This window comes from Micromesistius poutassou, assembly GCF_964030765.1.
Source record: "Micromesistius poutassou genome assembly, chromosome: 6".
Lineage (NCBI taxonomy): Eukaryota > Metazoa > Chordata > Actinopteri > Gadiformes > Gadidae > Micromesistius > Micromesistius poutassou.
In genome coordinates this window covers 9504805-9523550 of record NC_140276.1, presented here as the reverse complement: position 1 = coordinate 9523550, position 18746 = coordinate 9504805, and the positions used below count along the sequence as shown (strand labels likewise).

General features: G+C 50.5%; 3 protein-coding genes across 3 annotated transcripts; 2 read left to right on the top strand and 1 right to left on the bottom strand.

Moving 5' to 3' along the window:
* Positions 1-1096: 1096 nt before the first annotated feature.
* Positions 1097-6244, top strand: fgf2 (fibroblast growth factor 2; the record flags this gene model as incomplete). Its single annotated transcript, XM_084469482.1, has 3 exons — positions 1097-1439; positions 3319-3422; positions 6059-6244. The coding sequence occupies exons 1-3, from the start codon at positions 1265-1267 to the stop codon at positions 6242-6244; spliced, it is 465 nt and encodes a 154-aa protein (XP_084325608.1). The 5' UTR covers positions 1097-1264.
* Positions 6245-7309: 1065 nt separating this feature from the next.
* On the bottom strand, positions 7310-13161 carry nudt6 (nudix (nucleoside diphosphate linked moiety X)-type motif 6). The gene is made up of 5 exons (XM_084469481.1): positions 12876-13161; positions 12272-12475; positions 10239-10294; positions 8419-8473; positions 7310-7713 (listed from the first exon to the last, which is right to left on the bottom strand). The coding sequence occupies exons 1-5, from the start codon at positions 13117-13119 to the stop codon at positions 7328-7330; spliced, it is 945 nt and encodes a 314-aa protein (XP_084325607.1). The 5' UTR covers positions 13120-13161; the 3' UTR covers positions 7310-7327.
* Positions 13162-13493: 332 nt separating this feature from the next.
* On the top strand, positions 13494-18720 carry afg2a (AAA ATPase AFG2A; the record flags this gene model as incomplete). Its single annotated transcript, XM_084468996.1, has 7 exons — positions 13494-13673; positions 14264-14388; positions 14950-15107; positions 15830-15888; positions 16930-17640; positions 18038-18167; positions 18660-18720. Exons 1-7 carry the CDS (start codon positions 13547-13549, stop codon positions 18718-18720), a joined length of 1371 nt encoding a protein of 456 aa, XP_084325122.1. The 5' UTR covers positions 13494-13546.
* Positions 18721-18746: the final 26 nt, after the last annotated feature.

Here is an 18746-nt window from a genome sequence, read left to right as displayed (position 1 = left end):
ACACCTCAACACTCAGCTAGGAGGAGCCAGGGATTGAACCAGCAACCTTCCGGTTACCAACCAACCCGCTCTACCTCCTGAGCCACATGCCGCCCCATGTGTCTGTTGAGTAGGTCTTCACTCTTGACCTTTGAACCTCTTGTGTGGAGCCGATGCCACAGAAGGTCTCTGAAGGACCCCACCACCCTGAGGTGCAGCCTTAGTGTGTGTCATCCATAGAGCTCTGGCCAAAGAACCTCAGGACCAATGTGGACATGGTGGATGTGTGTCTGACCCGCTGTGGAGCAGCTGGAGTGTACTGACCAGTGAGACCTTCAGATGTGGTCACCTCTGAGCAGAAGCCCTGAGCACTACCTCATCAGGCCCGCACTCTCAGCCTCAAGGGGAACCATGACAAGCCTGTTGGATTATTTACTGGAACGTGGGACATTTTCATCCTTGCCCCATAAACTTTCTGAACATAACTATTTATTAGATTACAGTTATAGTCTGGGGAACTCTCAAAGCAGCTGTGAGTTGCTTCTCTGCTCAGTGTGAGCACTTGGTTGATAGTTGATGTTCACACTTAGCGTACGAGACCTCGTCTCCGGAGTGGCCAAGTGACGCAGAACCAGCCCTCCTCTGCTCTTCTCCTCCTCCTCTCCTCCTCCCATGCAGGGGAGGCTGCTTAACGGGCCGTAGGTCCACAGCCCGTGAGTGTGTGAGTGTGTGCACTCAGAGCGCATGCGATCGGAGGCCCTGCAGGGAAAGCCTCTCACAGATCTAAGCCAGCTGCCCTCCTTTATTAAACAGAACAGAGCAGCAGGCAGAGCCGAGCAGAGGGCCCGCTCCCATTCCCCGTACCAGCGGATCAGACCTCTCTCCCAGGGCCTACCAGGACCGGGACCAGGACCAGGACCAGGTCCGGTCCGCCTGCTACACCCAGGACCAGGAGCACCAGGAGCAGCAGGAGCAGCAGGAGCAGCAGGAGCAGCAGGCCGAAGGACAGAGTTTCACCTCCAGCCCAGACAGAACTGCTCCGAGCCCCTGATCTCCACGGATGGGGGAGGGCCCTCCTTAAAGGGGGGGGGGGTGTACAGCGGGAGGGACCCCCGGGGTGAGGGAGAGCCAGGTCCTGTTCTGAGGGGAGGGGAGGCCGAGGGGGGAGGGCAGAGTCAGTGGGAGGTGGGAGGCCCAGCGCGAGGCTCCTGCTCTGCCGGGAGGGGAGAAGGAGACGCAGCAGCAGAAGACGAGAGGAGGAAGAGGGAAGAGGGAAGAGGAGGCGATGGCCACCGGAGAGATCACCACTCTTCCCGCCACTCCTGACGACGGCAGCAGTGGCTTCCCGGCGGCCAACTTCAGGGAGCCCAAGAGGCTGTACTGCAAGAACGGAGGCTACTTCCTGCGGATCGCCTCCGACGGCCGGGTGGATGGCGTCCGCGAGAAGACCAACCCCCACAGTAAGTGCTGCCAGGCGCTAGCCGCACACATTAGCCTCAGTAAGTACTGCCAGACTCGTGGCTCCCCGCCCCCAACACAAAGCCTCTCTGTGCTGCCTTTTCCCTACGCACATCCAACCAGGAAGTACTAGTGTAGTGGAAACCACGGTCGTGGGACTATCACAGTGTTTCCGATCCCCCGAAGCTGGTGTTGTCCGTTTGGTGGCATGGGCGGCATGTGGCTCAGGAGGTAGAGCGTGTGGGTTGGTCAATCGAAGGTTGCTAGTTTGATCCCCTTCTCCTCCTAAGCTGAGTGTCGAGGTGTCCCTGAGCAAGACACATCACCCTGACTGCTCCTGACGAGCTGGCTGTCGCCCTGCATGGTTAACACCGCCGTCGGTGTGTGAATGTGTGTATGAATGGGTGAATGCGAGGCAATATTGTAAAGCGCTTTGTTTGGAAACTGGTTAGAAAAGCGTGGTATAAATGCAGTCCATTTACCATTTACCATTGATGTTTGACAACGCTGGAGGCTTGTTCTGTGCCCAACGTCGGTGCCAGGGTCCCAGCCTAGTGTAACTGTGTCTGGATGGTGACAGTGTTGATTTCCGGCACTTGAGTCATCGCCATTCACAAAAAGCTCCGCTCTGAGCTCCGTCTGTTCGCCTCCTGCCTGCCATCCAGTCTGATGGCTGTTTACACTACACACGCTAATGGGTTTCCTCTTGTTTGTGGATCAGAGCGCCCTGAAGAGGCTTGCCTGCTGTGTCACCACCAGGGAGCAGGGTTGATGGTCCATTCAGGGCTGCAGATGAAGGGATTTAGACCCAGAGGCATGTGGGAAGGGCAGCACCTGGTGGCCACATACCTCAGGAGTTAAGGGATACTGCTGGGCTATCTTTACACCCGGTCTGATTTAGCCTCCACCTTTAACCTGCTCAGGGGCGGTCATGTCAGGCTTCCAGGCTTCGACTGACAGCCCTCACATTGTGTTGAAGTACCGGAAGGTACTTTTCAGTTTTCAGTCAAGGGAATATTGAATGTATTTTTCAGGTGATCAGTTTTAAGACCAACGATTTGATCCAAGAGATATTCATTTTGAACGACTCTCTGAAAGCCTAAAACCCTAAAAGTCTTTATGTGAGCAATGACCCCAGATTGTCCACTCTCACCTCAGATAGCCCTTAGATCTTTATCTAAGGGCTAATGTATACTCCCCTAAACATTGCTACACAAGTTAGAGGAAGGGTGTGAAGAATGACTATAATTACAGCAGGTCTCCAGTGAGCTGATCAACTCCCTCTGGGAACTCTCCTTCCTATGATGAGTTCTGTGAGCAGTGGTCTGGATCCGGAGGGGGAAGGTGTCTCTGGAGACCACTGGCTTCGCGACGCCTGCCCACTGAATAACACGATGCAGAACAGAGAATCATCTCCACTCTCAGAGAGGAATGTCTGCTTGATAGATGGACCGTACAACCTTGCCAGTACCTCCCACCCAGAAGTACAGCCGAGTCCTCCTGGCTACAAGGCAGGAGTTTGACTGTTTGCTGTGTGTGTGTGTGTGTGTGTGTGTGTGTGTGTGTCTGTGTGTGTGTGTGTGTGTGTGTGTGTGTGTGTGTGTGCGTACATAATTTGAACATGCCTCCTTAATGGAGGCACTGAAGTCTGTTGGGGAGGAGGGGCTTATTTATAATTGGTCAGCCAACCAATAACATCCACTCTAGAGTGATGCATAGCTGCTGATTGGAGCTTGTTGATTGGCCGATTGAGTTTTGTTTGTTTGCAAACTGTTGGTAAAGTGATTCAACGAGTTGTCTCCAACTAACGAGGTGTCTCCACTAACGAGGTGTCTCCCACTAACGAGGGTTCCACCACTAATGAGGTGTCTCTGCCCCCAGTTAGGCTGCAGCTCCAGGCCACGTCGGTGGGGGAGGTGGTGATCAAGGGGCTGGCTGCTAACCGCTACCTGGCCATGAACCGCGACGGGAGGCTGTTCGGAGCGGTGAGTTACAGCCTCCTCCTCCTCTTCCTCCTGCTCCTCCTCACCTCACTGGGTGTGCTGATGGTGCTTTGATGGTGCTAAAGCTCTCCTTCCGACCAATCGGATTACCTTCTACCACTGAGAACTAGACCTACGATCTAGAGTGCTAAAGAGGATCTAGAGCTAGGATCCAAACATGTACCAAACATGATCTAGACCTGGGATCTAGATAGGTATGACCCAGCTGAAGCCAGATGACAGTAGAGCAGAACTATCTAGAGTGGGAGGTCCATCCTGACAACGTGTTCCTCAGTCCAGCTCAGTGGCTCTGCCTGCTGCTCTGAAGGGGATGTGGTCGCTCTGAGGCTGGTTCCTGGGGGGGCGTGAGGCCGGGGTCTGATGGCTCGGTTGTTCCTTCGACCTGCTAATGCAAAGCTACGGAAGCTAGCAGACAGACATCTGCACAACAAGGGTTCCATCTTGGTGCTATGTGAAGCTTGGTGCTACGTGAAGCTGATTCAGAGACCGCTTTAAGTTGTGTATCTGGTGGACGGTGGGTACATGGAGAATGAGGAACATCTGCATCTTGGTAAGGAAGTAAGGGTACAGACGATTGGCTTCAAGAGACCATCCTGATCTCACAAGTTCACATCTCAGTTTCTTGCTAAGGATCAGTGTGACTTTGTTCGCTCCCAGTAAAAACAGTAGTTTATGACGAAACACAGAGTGAGCTCCGCGGCCTGCGCTCAACGAAGGCGTAGTGATCAGCAGAGTTCAATCTGAAGCAGACCGATGGAGAAGGTTTGGTTTGACTTTGATAACCTTGGTTTGAGGAGGAGCAGGATAGGGAGTAGGAGGAGGAACCGTGAGAAAGAACAGAGGTGTTCAGAACATCCTGGTAAGTTCAGTACCCAGGTGTCAATGTGATATAACTAGACTAGTGACACACATTCGATACTGCTTTACTGCGAGTCCTGGATAACTATATTCTGACGGGTGCCTTCTTCTCCCCTTGCTAATCCTGGACATGAGGGTTGGTTTGATGTGGGTTTGGCTTTTCCGAGGCTCTTCTGAGGACCTGTCCTCAGATCTGGGCCTGTGCAGCCCTCTGAGACTGAGACTGATGAAGAGGATAATGACCTCGACTGGACTCAGCGTCAGTCGTTGTTTCCACTAGAGAGAGCATGTTGTGGCCTGTGACAGTGAGGGCTGTAGAGGTAGCTGAGGCAACTGGCGACCCTCTTACTGGACTGGGTGTGGGAGGGCTAACACCTAGCAACACAAAGATCTGGGCCAGGGTTGAATCATCACATCCACTCAGCTACTGAATCACAGTTCCCACAGAGGATGCATGTCTGGTAGTAATTCCACTTCCACATAGACTCAAATGAAATGTCTCCTTTTCCACACCGCCATTTAGACCCTGTTGACTGTGCTGCTGCACTCGTGTCATTCATGCATGTTGTTGTGACTATTAGCAGAATCTGTGTTTTATTGACAGGAAAGTTTGCAAAAATGTGGATTTTGTTGCGTTGTGTCGGTGCTGTAAAATGTTATTGATTTATCATCTGATGTATAATTTGTATATTTGTACCAGTAACAGAACACATACCAGAAACACTGTTCACCATGTACTGTCTCCTCTTACCGGACTGAGTGACTATTCTGTCACCCTGGTCTTTAAGAATGCTTTAATGTGTCATCAATCGTCATTTAAACAACCTCAACATGCTTGTTAACATCCCGGCCGGCTGTCCAATCTGGAGGAAACCCTGAGACAAACGGCAGTGGAGGTGTTATTAACGTGGCTGTAGAACCGACACTCTGGTAACCACGTTCTCAGCTCGACCTCTCCTGGCCCCGAGGCCTGAGGCGTTTTACCATGTCAGTCTGTCGGCATGACAACACGTCCCAGTTTAATGTTTAAATGAGACATATTATACCACCAGGTTTTGAGTGTGATTAGCCGTTACAAGCCATTTTGAAAATCTGCCTCTTTCGAAAATCGGACATCACAAATGGGCGTGTCCACCTAGATCTATGCTGGATAGATCAGTCTACCAGCCTACCCAGTGGACTGTAGCAAACATTGCTCATCTATCCGTAATACATCTAGGTGGACACGCCCACCTTTGATGGCACAAGAGGCAGATTTTCAAAACGGCTTGTAACGGCTAATCACACTCAAACCTGGTGGTATAATATGTCAACCTTTAACACTTAGCCGTTTGACTATCTCCAGAGGGTAGGATGGTCTTCCAGTGGTCAGGGTGGATCGGGGTTCAAAACAAACAAGAGCAGCCTTCGTGTCCCTCCTTGAGGACGACGCCTCTATTACTGGCTTCAGGTCCACAGGTCTGCCCAATGACTAGACGGCAGTCATTAGCCTTTCACACACCTCGTCACCAGAAGGTACTTGGGGGATTCGGCAGGTCGAGTGTCAAAGGTTAGTGACGCCAGTCCGGGACAAACAGTTGATTCACCGAGTTTACAACAACAGACCGTTGTCCCGGTGATGCTCTGGAGCCAAGGGAACCGACAGAACAATGCCTTCATTGTCCTGCTCTACCTTCATCGCTCTCCCTCTCCTCAAACTGTAATCGATCTCTCATCACCCCCCCCCCCCTCTCTCTCTCGCTCTCTCTCTCCGTCCACAGAGGCGAGCGACGGATGAATGCCACTTCCTGGAGCGCCTGGAGAGCAACAACTACAACACGTACCGCTCCAAGAAGTACCCCGAGATGTATGTGGCCCTGCAGCGCTCCGGACAGTACAAGACCGGCACTAAGACCGGACCCGGCCAGAAGGCCATCCTGTTCCTCCCCATGGCGTCCAGGTCCTAGTCCAGACCCAGTCAAGTAAGGCTGGACCAGAACTCTGATATTCATAGGCAACGGGGAGGAGGGAGAGGAACAATAGAATCAAGATGAGGTAGCTAGGAACAGTTGAGATGGAGGCCTGGTCTTCACCCCAGCTCCACGTGTGAAGGGATGGTCCGAGACGTAAAGGTCCTGCTCAGTCCTTTACTGCAGGGGGCTTCATTAGGTTGGGTTTAGAGAAGGAAAGCAAATCATTTCTGAACATTAGCATGGTTCTCCAGCAGCGAGCACAGCTACGCTAGGCCTGAGAGGTTAGCGTTTAGAGACATCTTTAAGATATATTACTATATGACTTCATACAGGACTGTGGTTGCAGGAGGGATTCAAGGCTTTGGTTTGTAATAACAGTCAGTGTTTTTAATGTTAAAAACGATCAAACAGAAATCAAGGAAATGAAGGCAGTGGTGACAGTAACAATAACCATTGTTGTTCTTAATTAATAATAATATCACACCTCTACTTTATCCAGTAAGATGTGTTACAATGCAAGAACCTCCCTCCAGGATAGCCTACACTTTCCTTGTGTTATCCTTACACTTCTTAATATCATGATACCTTTTCCCTTAACGTTCCTGTTCCATAAATTATTCCTACATTCTCCCAATAAATTAAAATACAAAATATTTGGTCTGGTTGACAAAAAAACAACCAGAGTGGCTCAAGTGTTCAAAAATCTAAAACCCAAACCTCAGAGAAATGAGGTTTGGGTGAGTCCGGTGACATCACCTGGTACAACAACAGCTAATCAAAAACAGCCACTGCAGTACCCAGGGTTCCCTGAGGGGGCGCTGTCCCAGGGCTTCAGTTTTCAGCGGCTTTAACACTGTCATAGTGGGACCCATTACGCCACATTGTTAAACCATTATCCAATGCTAAACACACTTCAAGTAGCCTTCATATCGGTGTGTTCACGAGGCTCGATGTTAGCATGCTAGGCTAGGCTAGCTGGAGGCCGGTGCCGGGGGCAGGCCCCAGTGGTACAGCTGGTAGAATCAGGTGGCTCGATGTGCTAGCCCGGGTTAGCATGCTAGGCCAGGCTAGGCTAGGCTAGCTGGAGGCGGGTGCCGGGGGCAGGCCCCGGTGGTACAGCTGGTAGAAGCGGCCCGAGCGCACGGCGGGGAGCGTCTCCATGGGGAGGTCCACGGCACCCCAGCCGTGCTCCAGCCCGTGCAGCAGCAGGCGTGCCACGCGGCTCGTGATGGGCGTGGTCTCCTCGGTGCGCGCCAGCTCCGCCAGGGGCAGCCAATCGCAGCGCAGGCACTCCTCGGTGCAGAAGTCGATGCGGTAGGTGAGGGGGCGGAGCCGGCAGATGAGGTAGAGGTCAGACGCCCCGAAGGCGCCGGGGAGGTCGTGCTGCTGGCGCACGCTGAGCAGTGACAGGAACTCTGAGCGCACGCCCGTCTCCTCCTGCACCTCCCTGACCGCCGTGGCCCCTGGGGAGGAGGGAGAGAGGAGAGATGAGGCGCAAAGAGGAGGAGGGGGGGAGAGGAGGATCAGGATCAGGAGGGGGAGGGAGGGGAAGAACAGGAGGCGGTGGTGAGGGAGGGGGAGGAGGAGAAGTAAAGGGTATGAGGAGGAGGAGTAAAGGGGGAGGAGGAGGAGGAAGGGAAAGGAGGAGAAAAGGGGAGAAGGAGGAGGAGAAAGGAGGAGCAAAGGGGAGGAGGAGGAGGGTGGAAGGGAAAGGGGTAGGATAGGAAGTTTGAGGAGGAACCGTGTGTAGGGAGGTGTTCAGAACATCCTGGTAAGTTCAGTACCCAGGTGTAAGTGTACCATAAATAGACTAGTGACACACATTCAATGCTGCTTCACTGTTGAGTCCTGGATTACTATATTTAAAGCTATCATCTTTTTCTGAATGGTATAAAGAGTGAATTTCTATTGATTGACGCGTCACATGCTTGTATTCTATGAATGAACGGTATCACCTTCTGACACACTGTGGCTGTATTTTAACAGTTTCCCCGCTTTTCCTCATGCCTTCCTCTCCGTTAAAACATGGGTACTTCTGTTCTAACACGCTAAAAATGTTTTAATAAGTGCTTGTGTGAATTAAGTGTCGTGCTGAGAAACGAGATGTGATTCAGATCAACACTTCTCTCTCCCGCATAGAAACTAGAAGGTGATGTTTATTAACTTACCAATATTCTCTCCTAGTTCAGAAAGTCCACCAGGAAACTTCCAGGCGTTTAGGGTCTGAAACCAGCAGTCAGATATGAAGTTGGTTATTTCCTCTTATTAGGTCTCAATCACTCGGCAAACTGACACTCTTCTGCTCCTAGTTTCTGTGTTGCTCTGAAACCCAGAGGAAGGCATATTGTGGTGTAAACCTTTACTTTCTGTCATAGTAAATGATACATTGCTACTTGTTAAATTATGTCATTGTTGCTGTATAAATATTTTTCTAGTGGATCCATCTTGAACACAGCTTTTTCTAAAATGCCATTTCACATCGATGCGACTTTCCGAATGTGTTGTTTCCTGTCTTGTTGTTTATATGAGGAACACGAATGCACTAAGACCTATATATTTTCATATTCTGTATCAAAACTGCTATGTTTCTGAAGCCTGTACCTACAACGGGAAGAATAAACCTGTATTCTCTCGGTTATCCATCGAGTTTCCTCTCATTAGCAACTGTTAGCACATTGGCATAGTTAGCCGTTCTCAGCAGTGAAGCTAGCTTAGTATGGCTGGTAGGAACGCTATGCTATTCCTTTAAGGAGTGAAAACAACAAGCACATTTACATGCACATCTTCATTCAATTAACGCTGAATAATCTGATGAAGGTCATTGGCCGAGTCAGGGTTTAACCGACTGATTAATCATCGAAGCTAGGTCAGCCCGTTGTGGCTCTGGGAAGATGATCACATTGTGTCTACTTGTGTTTTATGTCTTAATGGTTTTATGCTTCGCAAATTCATCAGAATGTTGACCGCCAGCCAAGAAAAGCTCCACTTCCAGTAAACGCTGAAACAGGAGGAGGAGGAGGGTTTGCAGAGATGAAGAGAGATAAAACAGTTAAGAAGTCTCCTTCTGAGAGAAACCATGTAAACACACCATTTCAGATAAATACCGCTGTTATTATACATGAACTAGGATAAAGATTAGATGGTCTTTTTTAATCCCAGACCAGATATTAGGGGAACTATATTCAGTATCTTTCCTATGATATTATTATATATCTGTACGCTTTGCCGTGAAGGACTTGGTTCAACCTCTTATCAGACAGAGGGTCAGGCTGTGGAGTTGAACTGAGGTGTATTGACCTGAAACATGAATGATGTTTAGAGGCTGCACTCTGGTTAATGGCTTCATTAGGGAGTGAACAGCACAGCAGTGTGGAAAGTGTCAATGAGCTCTGTTGTCATGTAAACACACGCACACGCACACACACACACACACACTTTTCAAACAGGGTCTTGGTGTGTTTGGGAGAGGTCTCGGGGCGATGCTAAGTGTGTCGGCCATTACCGTTCAGCCGAGGGAAGAATTTGACACGGTGGCGCCTGGACAAACAAACTGACGTGAGGGTCGCTGTCGGTCGCTAGGGAACAACCGTTCCTTCATTCACACTCTCCCTCAATCACACCGACTGGGACACTCTGACAAACACACACACACACACACACACACACACACACACACACACACACACACACACACACACACACACACACACACACACACACACACACACACACACACACACACACACACACACACACACACACACACACACACACACACACACGTGTTTTGGGGGCAGGGAGCGGGTTTTAGTGGATGTATGGAGCAGGAGTAATACTGGGGAGGTCCCTGATTTCAAAACAGGTTCATACTAAAATACATAAATAAACAACAAAGTTAGCAGCATAGATATGGATTAAAAGTAATCTTGGTAAACACAAACACCAAACCAAGAGTATTATTACAGTTATTGAGAGGAGGCAAACATACCTTGTTTTTGTCTTGGACCACGAGAACTTTTCCGTTGGACTCGTCCACCACTGCACCTGAGGACCAAACACAACACCAGAGAACTCTGAACACGTGAGTCAAGGGTCCAAGGCCTAACCTTGAGACATCATTGAGCATGATTCATTTATTCATGGAATGTATCTCAAATTCCCCGCACGTCACTTTAGATAAAGCATCTGTTAAATGACTAAGATGGCCGGGAAAACAGACTGAACCGAGAAGGGAGACGGGGCTGGAGCAGAGAACGGGAATAACAGTTTCCCACAAGGCATCCGACTCTCCTTGAGATGTTGGAGTCAAGTCTCTAAACAGGTACTGATTCAGAGAACAACCTCTACGTCAACCTCTACCTCAACCTCTAAGTCTACTGTTGGATTTCCAAGTGGAAACACAGGACATTCCTGATCGCTGAGAGGAGCAGACTTGTTCAGGAGAAACCTATCATTACACCGCCTTCTGTCCAGGAGCCCAACGCTAGGAAAATAATGAATACACAAGTCTTACTATTATCAACTTACTATCAAAGTCACAACTCTTCCGCAGAGTCGCTCACCAGCTTTCCGCAAAAGTCTTAAGACTCACTTGTTCAGAGTTCACCTAGACTCTGCATAGCCTCCCCCCTTACCCCTCCAACACCCCTGTTACACACTTATTGTATGTTGTACTTCCAGGCACTTATAGTACTAGTACTAGTACTTAGTATAAATAGTACGGAGAATTGTGTAGCATCTTATCCTAGCTATCTTTGTTGTATACGGGGAATGGGTTAACCTAGTGATGGTTAGTGCTTGGCACTTGTTTCTATAAACATCCTTACTGCACCAACAGAGATATATTGTTGTTTCTCTTTCTTGTGACAAATGCACTTATTTTAAGTCGCTTTGGATAAAAGCGTCTGCTAAATGCCCTAAATGTAACTATTAGAGGGGGATTCTGGGTACTGCAGTTCAGATTGTGAGTTCTGTTGGGACCATTGATGGTGGACCTTCTCGTTCCCTGACATCATTTAGCAGGTGTGTGTGGTGAGTCCCTGGGGTCCAGCCATCCAGTGGAGGCCTCTTGGACACAGAGTGACGGCACTGCACCACAGAGGAACCAGATCTGAGGCTCTCTCCAGCTGGGTCCTCCCTGTGGTTCTGTGCTCTCATACAGTCCCCAGACCACTGCCTCTGTGGTTCTGGTCCAGCGTGTGGTGGCAAACTGCAATGGAGTGATCAACTACTGTCCTCACAGGACCGCTCTCTCTCTCTCTCCCTCATCTCGCTCTGTTTGTCTCTCTCTTTCATCACTCTGTTTTTGTCTCTCTCCCTCTCTCTCATCTCTCTGTTTTGTCTCTTTCTCCCTCATCTCTCTCTCTCTCTCTCTCTCTCTCTCATCCATTGTTGCGCCTTTCAACATCACACTTAGGCTGAATACCACTACACTTGTGTTCAAAACCATATAAAAATGACAAGGAAACGTGTTTAATCCTGTAATCACTTAAATTGTGGTTTTATAGGTCTTACTTCATGGTTGACTAAATGCAGGGTTTTAACACCATTGATTCAGCAGAGAGAGAGATTATCTCAGCCACAACAACAAAGAATCTAGGCCCAGTGTAACCAGGGCTGAGAGAAGAGCCAGCAAGTAACAAACACACTGTCCAAACCACGACAGAATAATGAGCCAATACATGTTGGCAACCCGCCCAAAGTATTACAAACAATATTCAGCAGCTTAAACGGAAAAAAAACTAACCAAGGTCGCTCCTACTAAGGGGCCTTTGGCAGCACTGCTTAGGGCTGATGTTGTGAACATGTTGTGACATGCTGGCTCTAGGAGAGGAGGAGACGTGGGCCCCAGTACGCCCCCTGGTGGACAGTCGACGTACTACAGCGTGCTTAACTTTGCACCACAGGACGCTGCCAGCAAGCATGGACTGGCCATAGATACAGTCTGACTTAAATGCGACAGATAAAAACAATATTATTATGTATAATAGTGGTACTCCTATCTAGTGTCTGTAGTCCTACCTGCCACCCCCACCTGGTGGGATGCGTACCCCGGCAGCCTGCTGGCCCCGGGGCCCAGCCACAGGGCCAGCGTGGACTGGTCCGCCCGGGCGTGGTGGAAGGTGAAGCCCAGCGCAGCCGCCGCCGCGGCGCAGCGGCTCAGGGAGATGGGGAGGTGGAGCCAGACCGCCACGCGGCCCTCCGCACGCCACCGGCCCACCCCCTCTGGACGGGTCAGAACACATGGGTTAGAGTCTGGTACCACCGTGTGTGTGTGTGTGTGTGTGTGTGTGTGTGTGTGTGTGTGTGTGTGTGTGTGTGTGTGTGTGTGTGTGTGTGTGTGTGTGTGTGTGTGTGTGTGTGAACTATGGCCCCGATTGCACTCCTGATCATCCCTGAAGGAGTAGGGATCCCCCACTCAAGATTTCTTCCTTGCTAATCAAGGGAGGTTTCTCTTGACCTCTGGGGGGCTAGGGTCTGGGGGGCTCATGATTATACGGCCTGTTAGGCTGCAGCTAGCCTTTGAGACTGTACCTGGAATTCAGGGCTATACAAATAAAATGTAATTTAACTTCAAACTGGACATCTAGTCTTCCATTGGAGCACAACGCCGACCACCACTGACCTCTAAGTAGACTGCTGAAGCCCTCCTCGCTGATGTTCGGCGGCAGGCCGCTGTCGGCCAGGTCGACGGTCACCCCCCCGAAGCGGTCCAGGCGCCCCGTCAGCGCGTCTGCGCCCCGACCCCCCGCCGGCTGCAGGCGCCCCGCAGAGAGCCGCAGCGCGCGGACCGAGGGCGCGGCGGTGCACCGCACCCTGCAAAGCCTCCTGCTGAGGACGGAGAAGAGCTGACAACCATAGGCGACCATGACCTCGACCTGATTAAATGTATAACTTTTAAATCCCAAACAGTGTCCGCTCTTCTCCGTATCGACCCCAGCATGCGCCGCGGTTGCGTAAGGCTCCGCCCCTGAAGTTGCATAAATACCGTCATACTTTGATAGAAGGGATCAATAAAATACGACATTAATAAAATGTGATTGTTTTATTTTTCATACACGTGGTTATTGCCAAAAATAATTGAATGAATTGATAATTTAATGATACATCATGAATTAATTACCCTGTAAATGCAAGAGCTTTATCAGTTACATAATAGTTATTTGCGCTTTAGTACTTACGGTAAAGTGGGCGGGGCTGGGGTTCAACCCGGAAGTTTACTAGTGTGCGGTGTGTTTACACATGTTTTCATTATATCACGTGTTGTACTAAGTTGTTATAATACATATTATTAACATGTCCTCGAAGAAAAGTAAGAACAAACCGAAGCGGAGCAGCGAGGGGGAGAGCTCCAGCGACTCGTTTATCCTCCAGAGCCCGAGAGGCGGCCACTGCTTCTCGGTCCTGGACTTCATTGATAAAGGTGAGACTGGAGCATCAGGACACACAGCCTATCTCCACCGTCCACGGAGGGCTGTGTGTGGATGTGTTTTTGTGTGTGTGTGTGTGTGTGTGTGTGTGTGTGTGTGTGTGTGTGTGTGTGTGTGTGTGCAAAGTATGGTGTAAAGTACAAAGTTGGATTTTGATTGTTATTGGTTATTATCATGTACTGACGTCATTGATGCTGCACCGGTCCTGATGCTGCTGGTCTCGAGCCACGCCGCGACCCCGCCGCCGCTGATAGGTTAATGTTCTTCCCTAGTGTTCCACTCAATCACGAAGTTACCACGTCCAGGATCCCACAACACTTTACTTCTACCACCTGTTGTGTACTGTTAGACCATGTCGCCACAACTACAAGACGTACATTAGTGTGTGTGTGTGTGTGTGTGTGTGTATTTGTGTGTGTGTGTGTGTGTGTGTGTGTGTGTGTGTGTGTGTGTGTCTATATGCACGTGTGTGCATTTGTATGAATGTGTGTGTGTGTGTGTGTGTGTGTGTGTGTGTATGTGTGTGTGTGCGTGTGTGAGTATATGAATGTGTGTGTGTGTGTGTGTGTGTGTGTGTGTGCAGCAGATGACAGGACCCCCAGCAGGGCCAGGTGGGCTCTGGCCCAGGTGAGTCTGGGGTCCATGAAGGCCAGCAGCCTCTGCATCGGCCGTCCGGTTCTGCTGACCAGTGCCGCCGGACGCCAGGAGGTCAGTACCTCTAGGAGGAGGAGGAGGAGGAGGAGGGGGAGGAGGGGGAGGAGGAGGATCAAAGCATAATTTGGGAGAGTGATATCCTGTCTATTCTCTTCTGTTCCATTATAATATATTCTGTTCTCTGTCCTAATGTCCTAATGCACGTTTGGCCGTCCTACCAACCCTGCAGTGGCCTTCAAATATACAACGATAAAAGCTTTTTACTATTAACTCATTTAGACTCAATCCAAAGTATCTCACAATGAATACAGAGCAGGTAGGGGTTAGACAGTACAGAGACAGGTCACCAAGGAGCAGGTAGGGGTTAGACAGTACAGAGACAGGTCATTAAGGAGCAGGTAGGGGTGAGACAGTACAGAGACAGTTCATTAAGGAGCAGGTAGGCGTTAGACAGTAGAGACAGGTCATTACGGAGCAGGTAGGGGTTAAACGATGTTAAAACATATTAATAAAGATGTAGTAATACCCTCCTCCTCCTCCGTCTCCATCTCCTCCTCCTCCTCTGTCGCCTCCTGTCTCCTCCTTCCCCTCCCTCTCCTCCATCTCCTCCTCCAGGTGTGTCTGGCCTGGCCTGTGGCCTCCTTCCCAGCAGCCAGGGTCGGCCTCCAGCACTGCATCCAGACCAGCCTGGGAGTGAAGCCTGGGGATGGATTAACGATCTACCCAGTGACGGGGCCTCTGCTGCAGGCTCAGGAGGTGGTGCTGTCCCTCCGGTAAACAAGCTGCTACTCACACATGGAGAGACGGTTCAGGCCTTGTTAGTGTGTTAGTAATATAAAGGATTTAGTTTGGATGGTATTAATGTCAGCCGTTTTCTTCTGTTCATCAGATGAGATACATTTAGATTTAGATTTATGGCGTTTAGCAGATGCTTGTATCCAAAGAGACTTGCATTAAGTACATTTGTCAGAAGAAGGAAAAACAACAATATATGGCTGTCGGTACAGTAAGGATGTTCATAGAACTAAGTGCCAAACACTATCAATTGCTAGGTTAACTCATTCACTGTATACAACAAAGCCTTACAGTAAGATACAGTAAGATATATGTACTACATTCATCCTGGTAACTAGGGATTCACAGCAGAAACAACCAGGATATGGACACTTGTTTTCTCCTGTGATACCCTAGTGTCCCATCTGGGATTGATACAGTAGCACTATAACTATTACACTATAACTACTATTTCATCTGGTCTTATCACTGAAAAAAAAAAAAATATATATATATATATATATGCATATATTATTTGTTGAAAGGATGTCATTAATCTAATAAATCAAATCTTTAATGGCCTCCAAGAGGTATTTTGTGGTGTAAGGTTTTACTTTAGTGCAGGCCGCCACCTGCTGGTTGTTCCTTGTAACTACATATTTAAACTTGTTCGTGTAAATGTTTCCTAGATTCATTGGTTTTTAAATCTTTTCTATTTTAGGCAGAAAGATGAAACATTTGAAACAGAGGAGTTTAAGAACTATTTCCTGCGGTCTTTGGGTAAGTTATTTTCTGTATTTTTGGTTTGTGTTTACTTATACAGTAATATTTAACAATTATTTGCTGAAGGCGAGGTGAATAATTGAATTATGAATTAGGGTTAGGAGCCTGAGGTGGAGCCTGAGGTGAATAATTGTTTTAGTATATACTACGCGTGAACGCTACAAAAATAAACAAGATAACAAATTTTGCCGGGATTTATTTGTTTTTATTAGCGTGAGGACTGTTGACGACCGCTCGAAAACAATATCCCGAGTTTGAGATCTCAATCATGGGATATTGCCCAATATCCCGAGATAGCGAACCAATCAAATTTCGCCATCTTAGGAGGTTCACGTGTAGCAAATACTAAATATAGTTATCACTGTTTAATGTTATAACTTTGTATTTGTATTCATTCTTAATGAATCTACCCTTGTGATTGTGTGCTGATTCAACCTCATTGCTAGGGCTAACCCCGTCTCAATAACCTCACTAACTTTTTAACTAACTAACTTTAACTATTGACCTGGTGACAGCAGCATGGTTAGTTGAACTCTGCTGGTGTCACCAAGCTGTGATCGTCTTCAGCATCTGATCCTCAAATGATCCCCCTCATCCTCCACTAGAAGGCTGATCTGACCCCTCTGGTACCTCATGATGCTGAGGACCTCCACCTCACTGGGCTGCTCCTCCTCCTGCTCCTCCTCCTCCTCAGAGGAGGAGGTGTGAGGACCTCCTCACCGGAGGAGGAGGTGCTCAGATCTCCTCCTCACTGATGTCTGACCCGCTCCTCCTGCTCCTCAGAAGAGGAGGAGGTGTGCGGACCTCCTCCTCACTGAGCTCTGACCTTCTCCTCCTGCTCCTCCTCAGAGGACGAGGAGGTGTGCGGACCTCCTCCTCACTGAGCTCTGACCTTCTCCTCCTCCTGCTCCTCCTCCTCCTCACTGAGCCCTGACCTTCTCCTCCTCCTCCTCCTCCTCACTGAGCCCTGACCTTCTCCTCCTCCTCCTCCTCCTCCTCCTCACTGAGCCCTGACCCTCTCCTCCCGCTCCTCCCCAGAGGGCCGGGTCCTGCTCCCGGGCTCCCGGCTGTCCCTGACGTACTACGGCCGCGCCTGCAGCCTGCGCGTGGAGGAGGTGCGCGGGGAGGACGGAGCGCTGCTGCAGGGCCCCCCCGACGCCGAGGACGGGGCCCCCGCGGACCCCTCGCTCCTGGGCTGCGCCTCCTCGGACCTCTCCCTGCAGCTCAGCCTGCTCACCGTGGAGGAGCAGCGGGAGGAGGCGCGGCCACCCCCCGCGGTCAGCACCCCGCTGCGACACACCGCCCCGCTGCGACACACCGCCCCCCCCTGCGAGCCGCTCTCACCAGTCACTCATCCTCCAAGACCCGCCCTCCTTCTCTCCCCCGCCGCCCCCTCGACCCCCCTCCTCTCCCCCTTCGGCCCCTCCCCCCGGCTCCCCTCCTCGGGGGGTGAGGGGTGCGGGACCCCCCAGAGCCCCCTGCCGGCGGACGACGGCCCCCCCCCGGCGCCCCCCGGTGGCGCGCAGGTGCCAGCCGACACGTTCTACCGCGTCTCCGGCGCCACCGCCGTCGTCTTCAGGGACAGGAAGCAGAGGGGCGCGGCAGAGGAGGGGCGGGAGGCGGGGCAGGAAGTGGCCCGGGCGAACAGGGTCACCTACAGTATGATCGGCGGGCTGAGCAGCCAGCTGGAGGCCATCAGGGAGAGCATCGAGCTGCCGCTCACACGGCCCGAGCTCTTCTCCAACTACGGTGAGCGCAGAGGGACAAACCACGCGGTCATAAAGGACCACTGCGTAACACCACAGTAGTTCAGGTGGTTCTCTGCCTGTGTAGTAAAGGAGTCACGTGATGCTATTGCTTGGTGCAAATATTTGCATACTCGCTGATACCCGATACCGTTTTAGTCAGTTTCGGAGGAAATTGCTATACTGGTATCGGTATCAGAACAACTCTAATCCAAACAAAATGACTGAAAACTTAAACCGCATGAGATATGAACCAAATATTATTATATAACATAACATATTTGATGTTTATGTAACAGAGTACGGAGAAAGCGAAGGTCTCTAAAGATTTAGTTCCTTCGGTAGAACCCAACCCTGCGTCCAATCAGAGGCCTCTAACCTGACAGCTAATTTGCATACAGGGATCCCGCCCCCAAGAGGAGTCCTCCTGTACGGGCCTCCTGGCACAGGGAAGACTATGATTGGAAGAGCCATAGCCAATGAGATCGGAGCCCACATGACCGTCGTCAACGGGCCGGAGATCATCAGCAAGTATGTTTTAAAGAACGACTTCCTGCTTGGGTTCCGCGCTGGGGTTGCTCTCTGACCTCCTCCTATTCTCCTCTCTGACCTCCTGTTCTCCTCCTGTCCTCCTCTCTGACCTCCTCCTGTCCTCCTCTCTGACCTCCTCCTGTTCTCCTCCTGTTCTCCTCCTGTTCTCCTCTCTGACCTCCTGTCCTCCTCCTGTCCTCCTCTCTGACCTCCTCCTCTTCTCCTCCTGTTCTCCTCCTGTTCTCCTCTCTGACCTCCTGTCCTCCTCCTGTCCTCCTCTCTGACCTCCTCCTCTTCTCCTCCTGTTCTCCTCCTGTTCTCCTCTCTGACCTCCTCCTGTCCTCCTCTCTGACCTCCTCCTGTTCTCCTCCTGTCCTCCTCCTGTCCTCCTCTCTGACCTCCTCTTGTTCTCCTCCTGTCCTCCTCCTGTCCTCCTCCTGTCCTCCTCTCTGACCTCCTGTTCTCCTCCTCTTCTCCTCCTCTTCTCCTCAGGTTCTACGGGGAGACAGAGGAGCGGCTCAGGCAGATCTTCACAGAGGCGTCTCAGAGGTAGGACCGTGGTGAACCATCCCATAATAC

Excerpts from the sequence above, each read along its gene's own strand:
- nudt6 (XM_084469481.1), bottom strand. The coding sequence starts at position 13,119 with ATGGTCGCCTATGGTTGTCAGCTCTTCTCCGTCCTCAGCAGGAGGCTT. Across the intron at positions 8,474-10,238 it reads TGGTCCAAGACAAAAACAAG|ACCCTAAACGCCTGGAAGTT; the intron begins GTATGTTTGCCT and ends TGCTGGTTTCAG. Across the intron at positions 7,714-8,418 it reads TGAACTAGGAGAGAATATTG|GGGCCACGGCGGTCAGGGAG; the intron begins GTAAGTTAATAA and ends CCTCCTCCCCAG.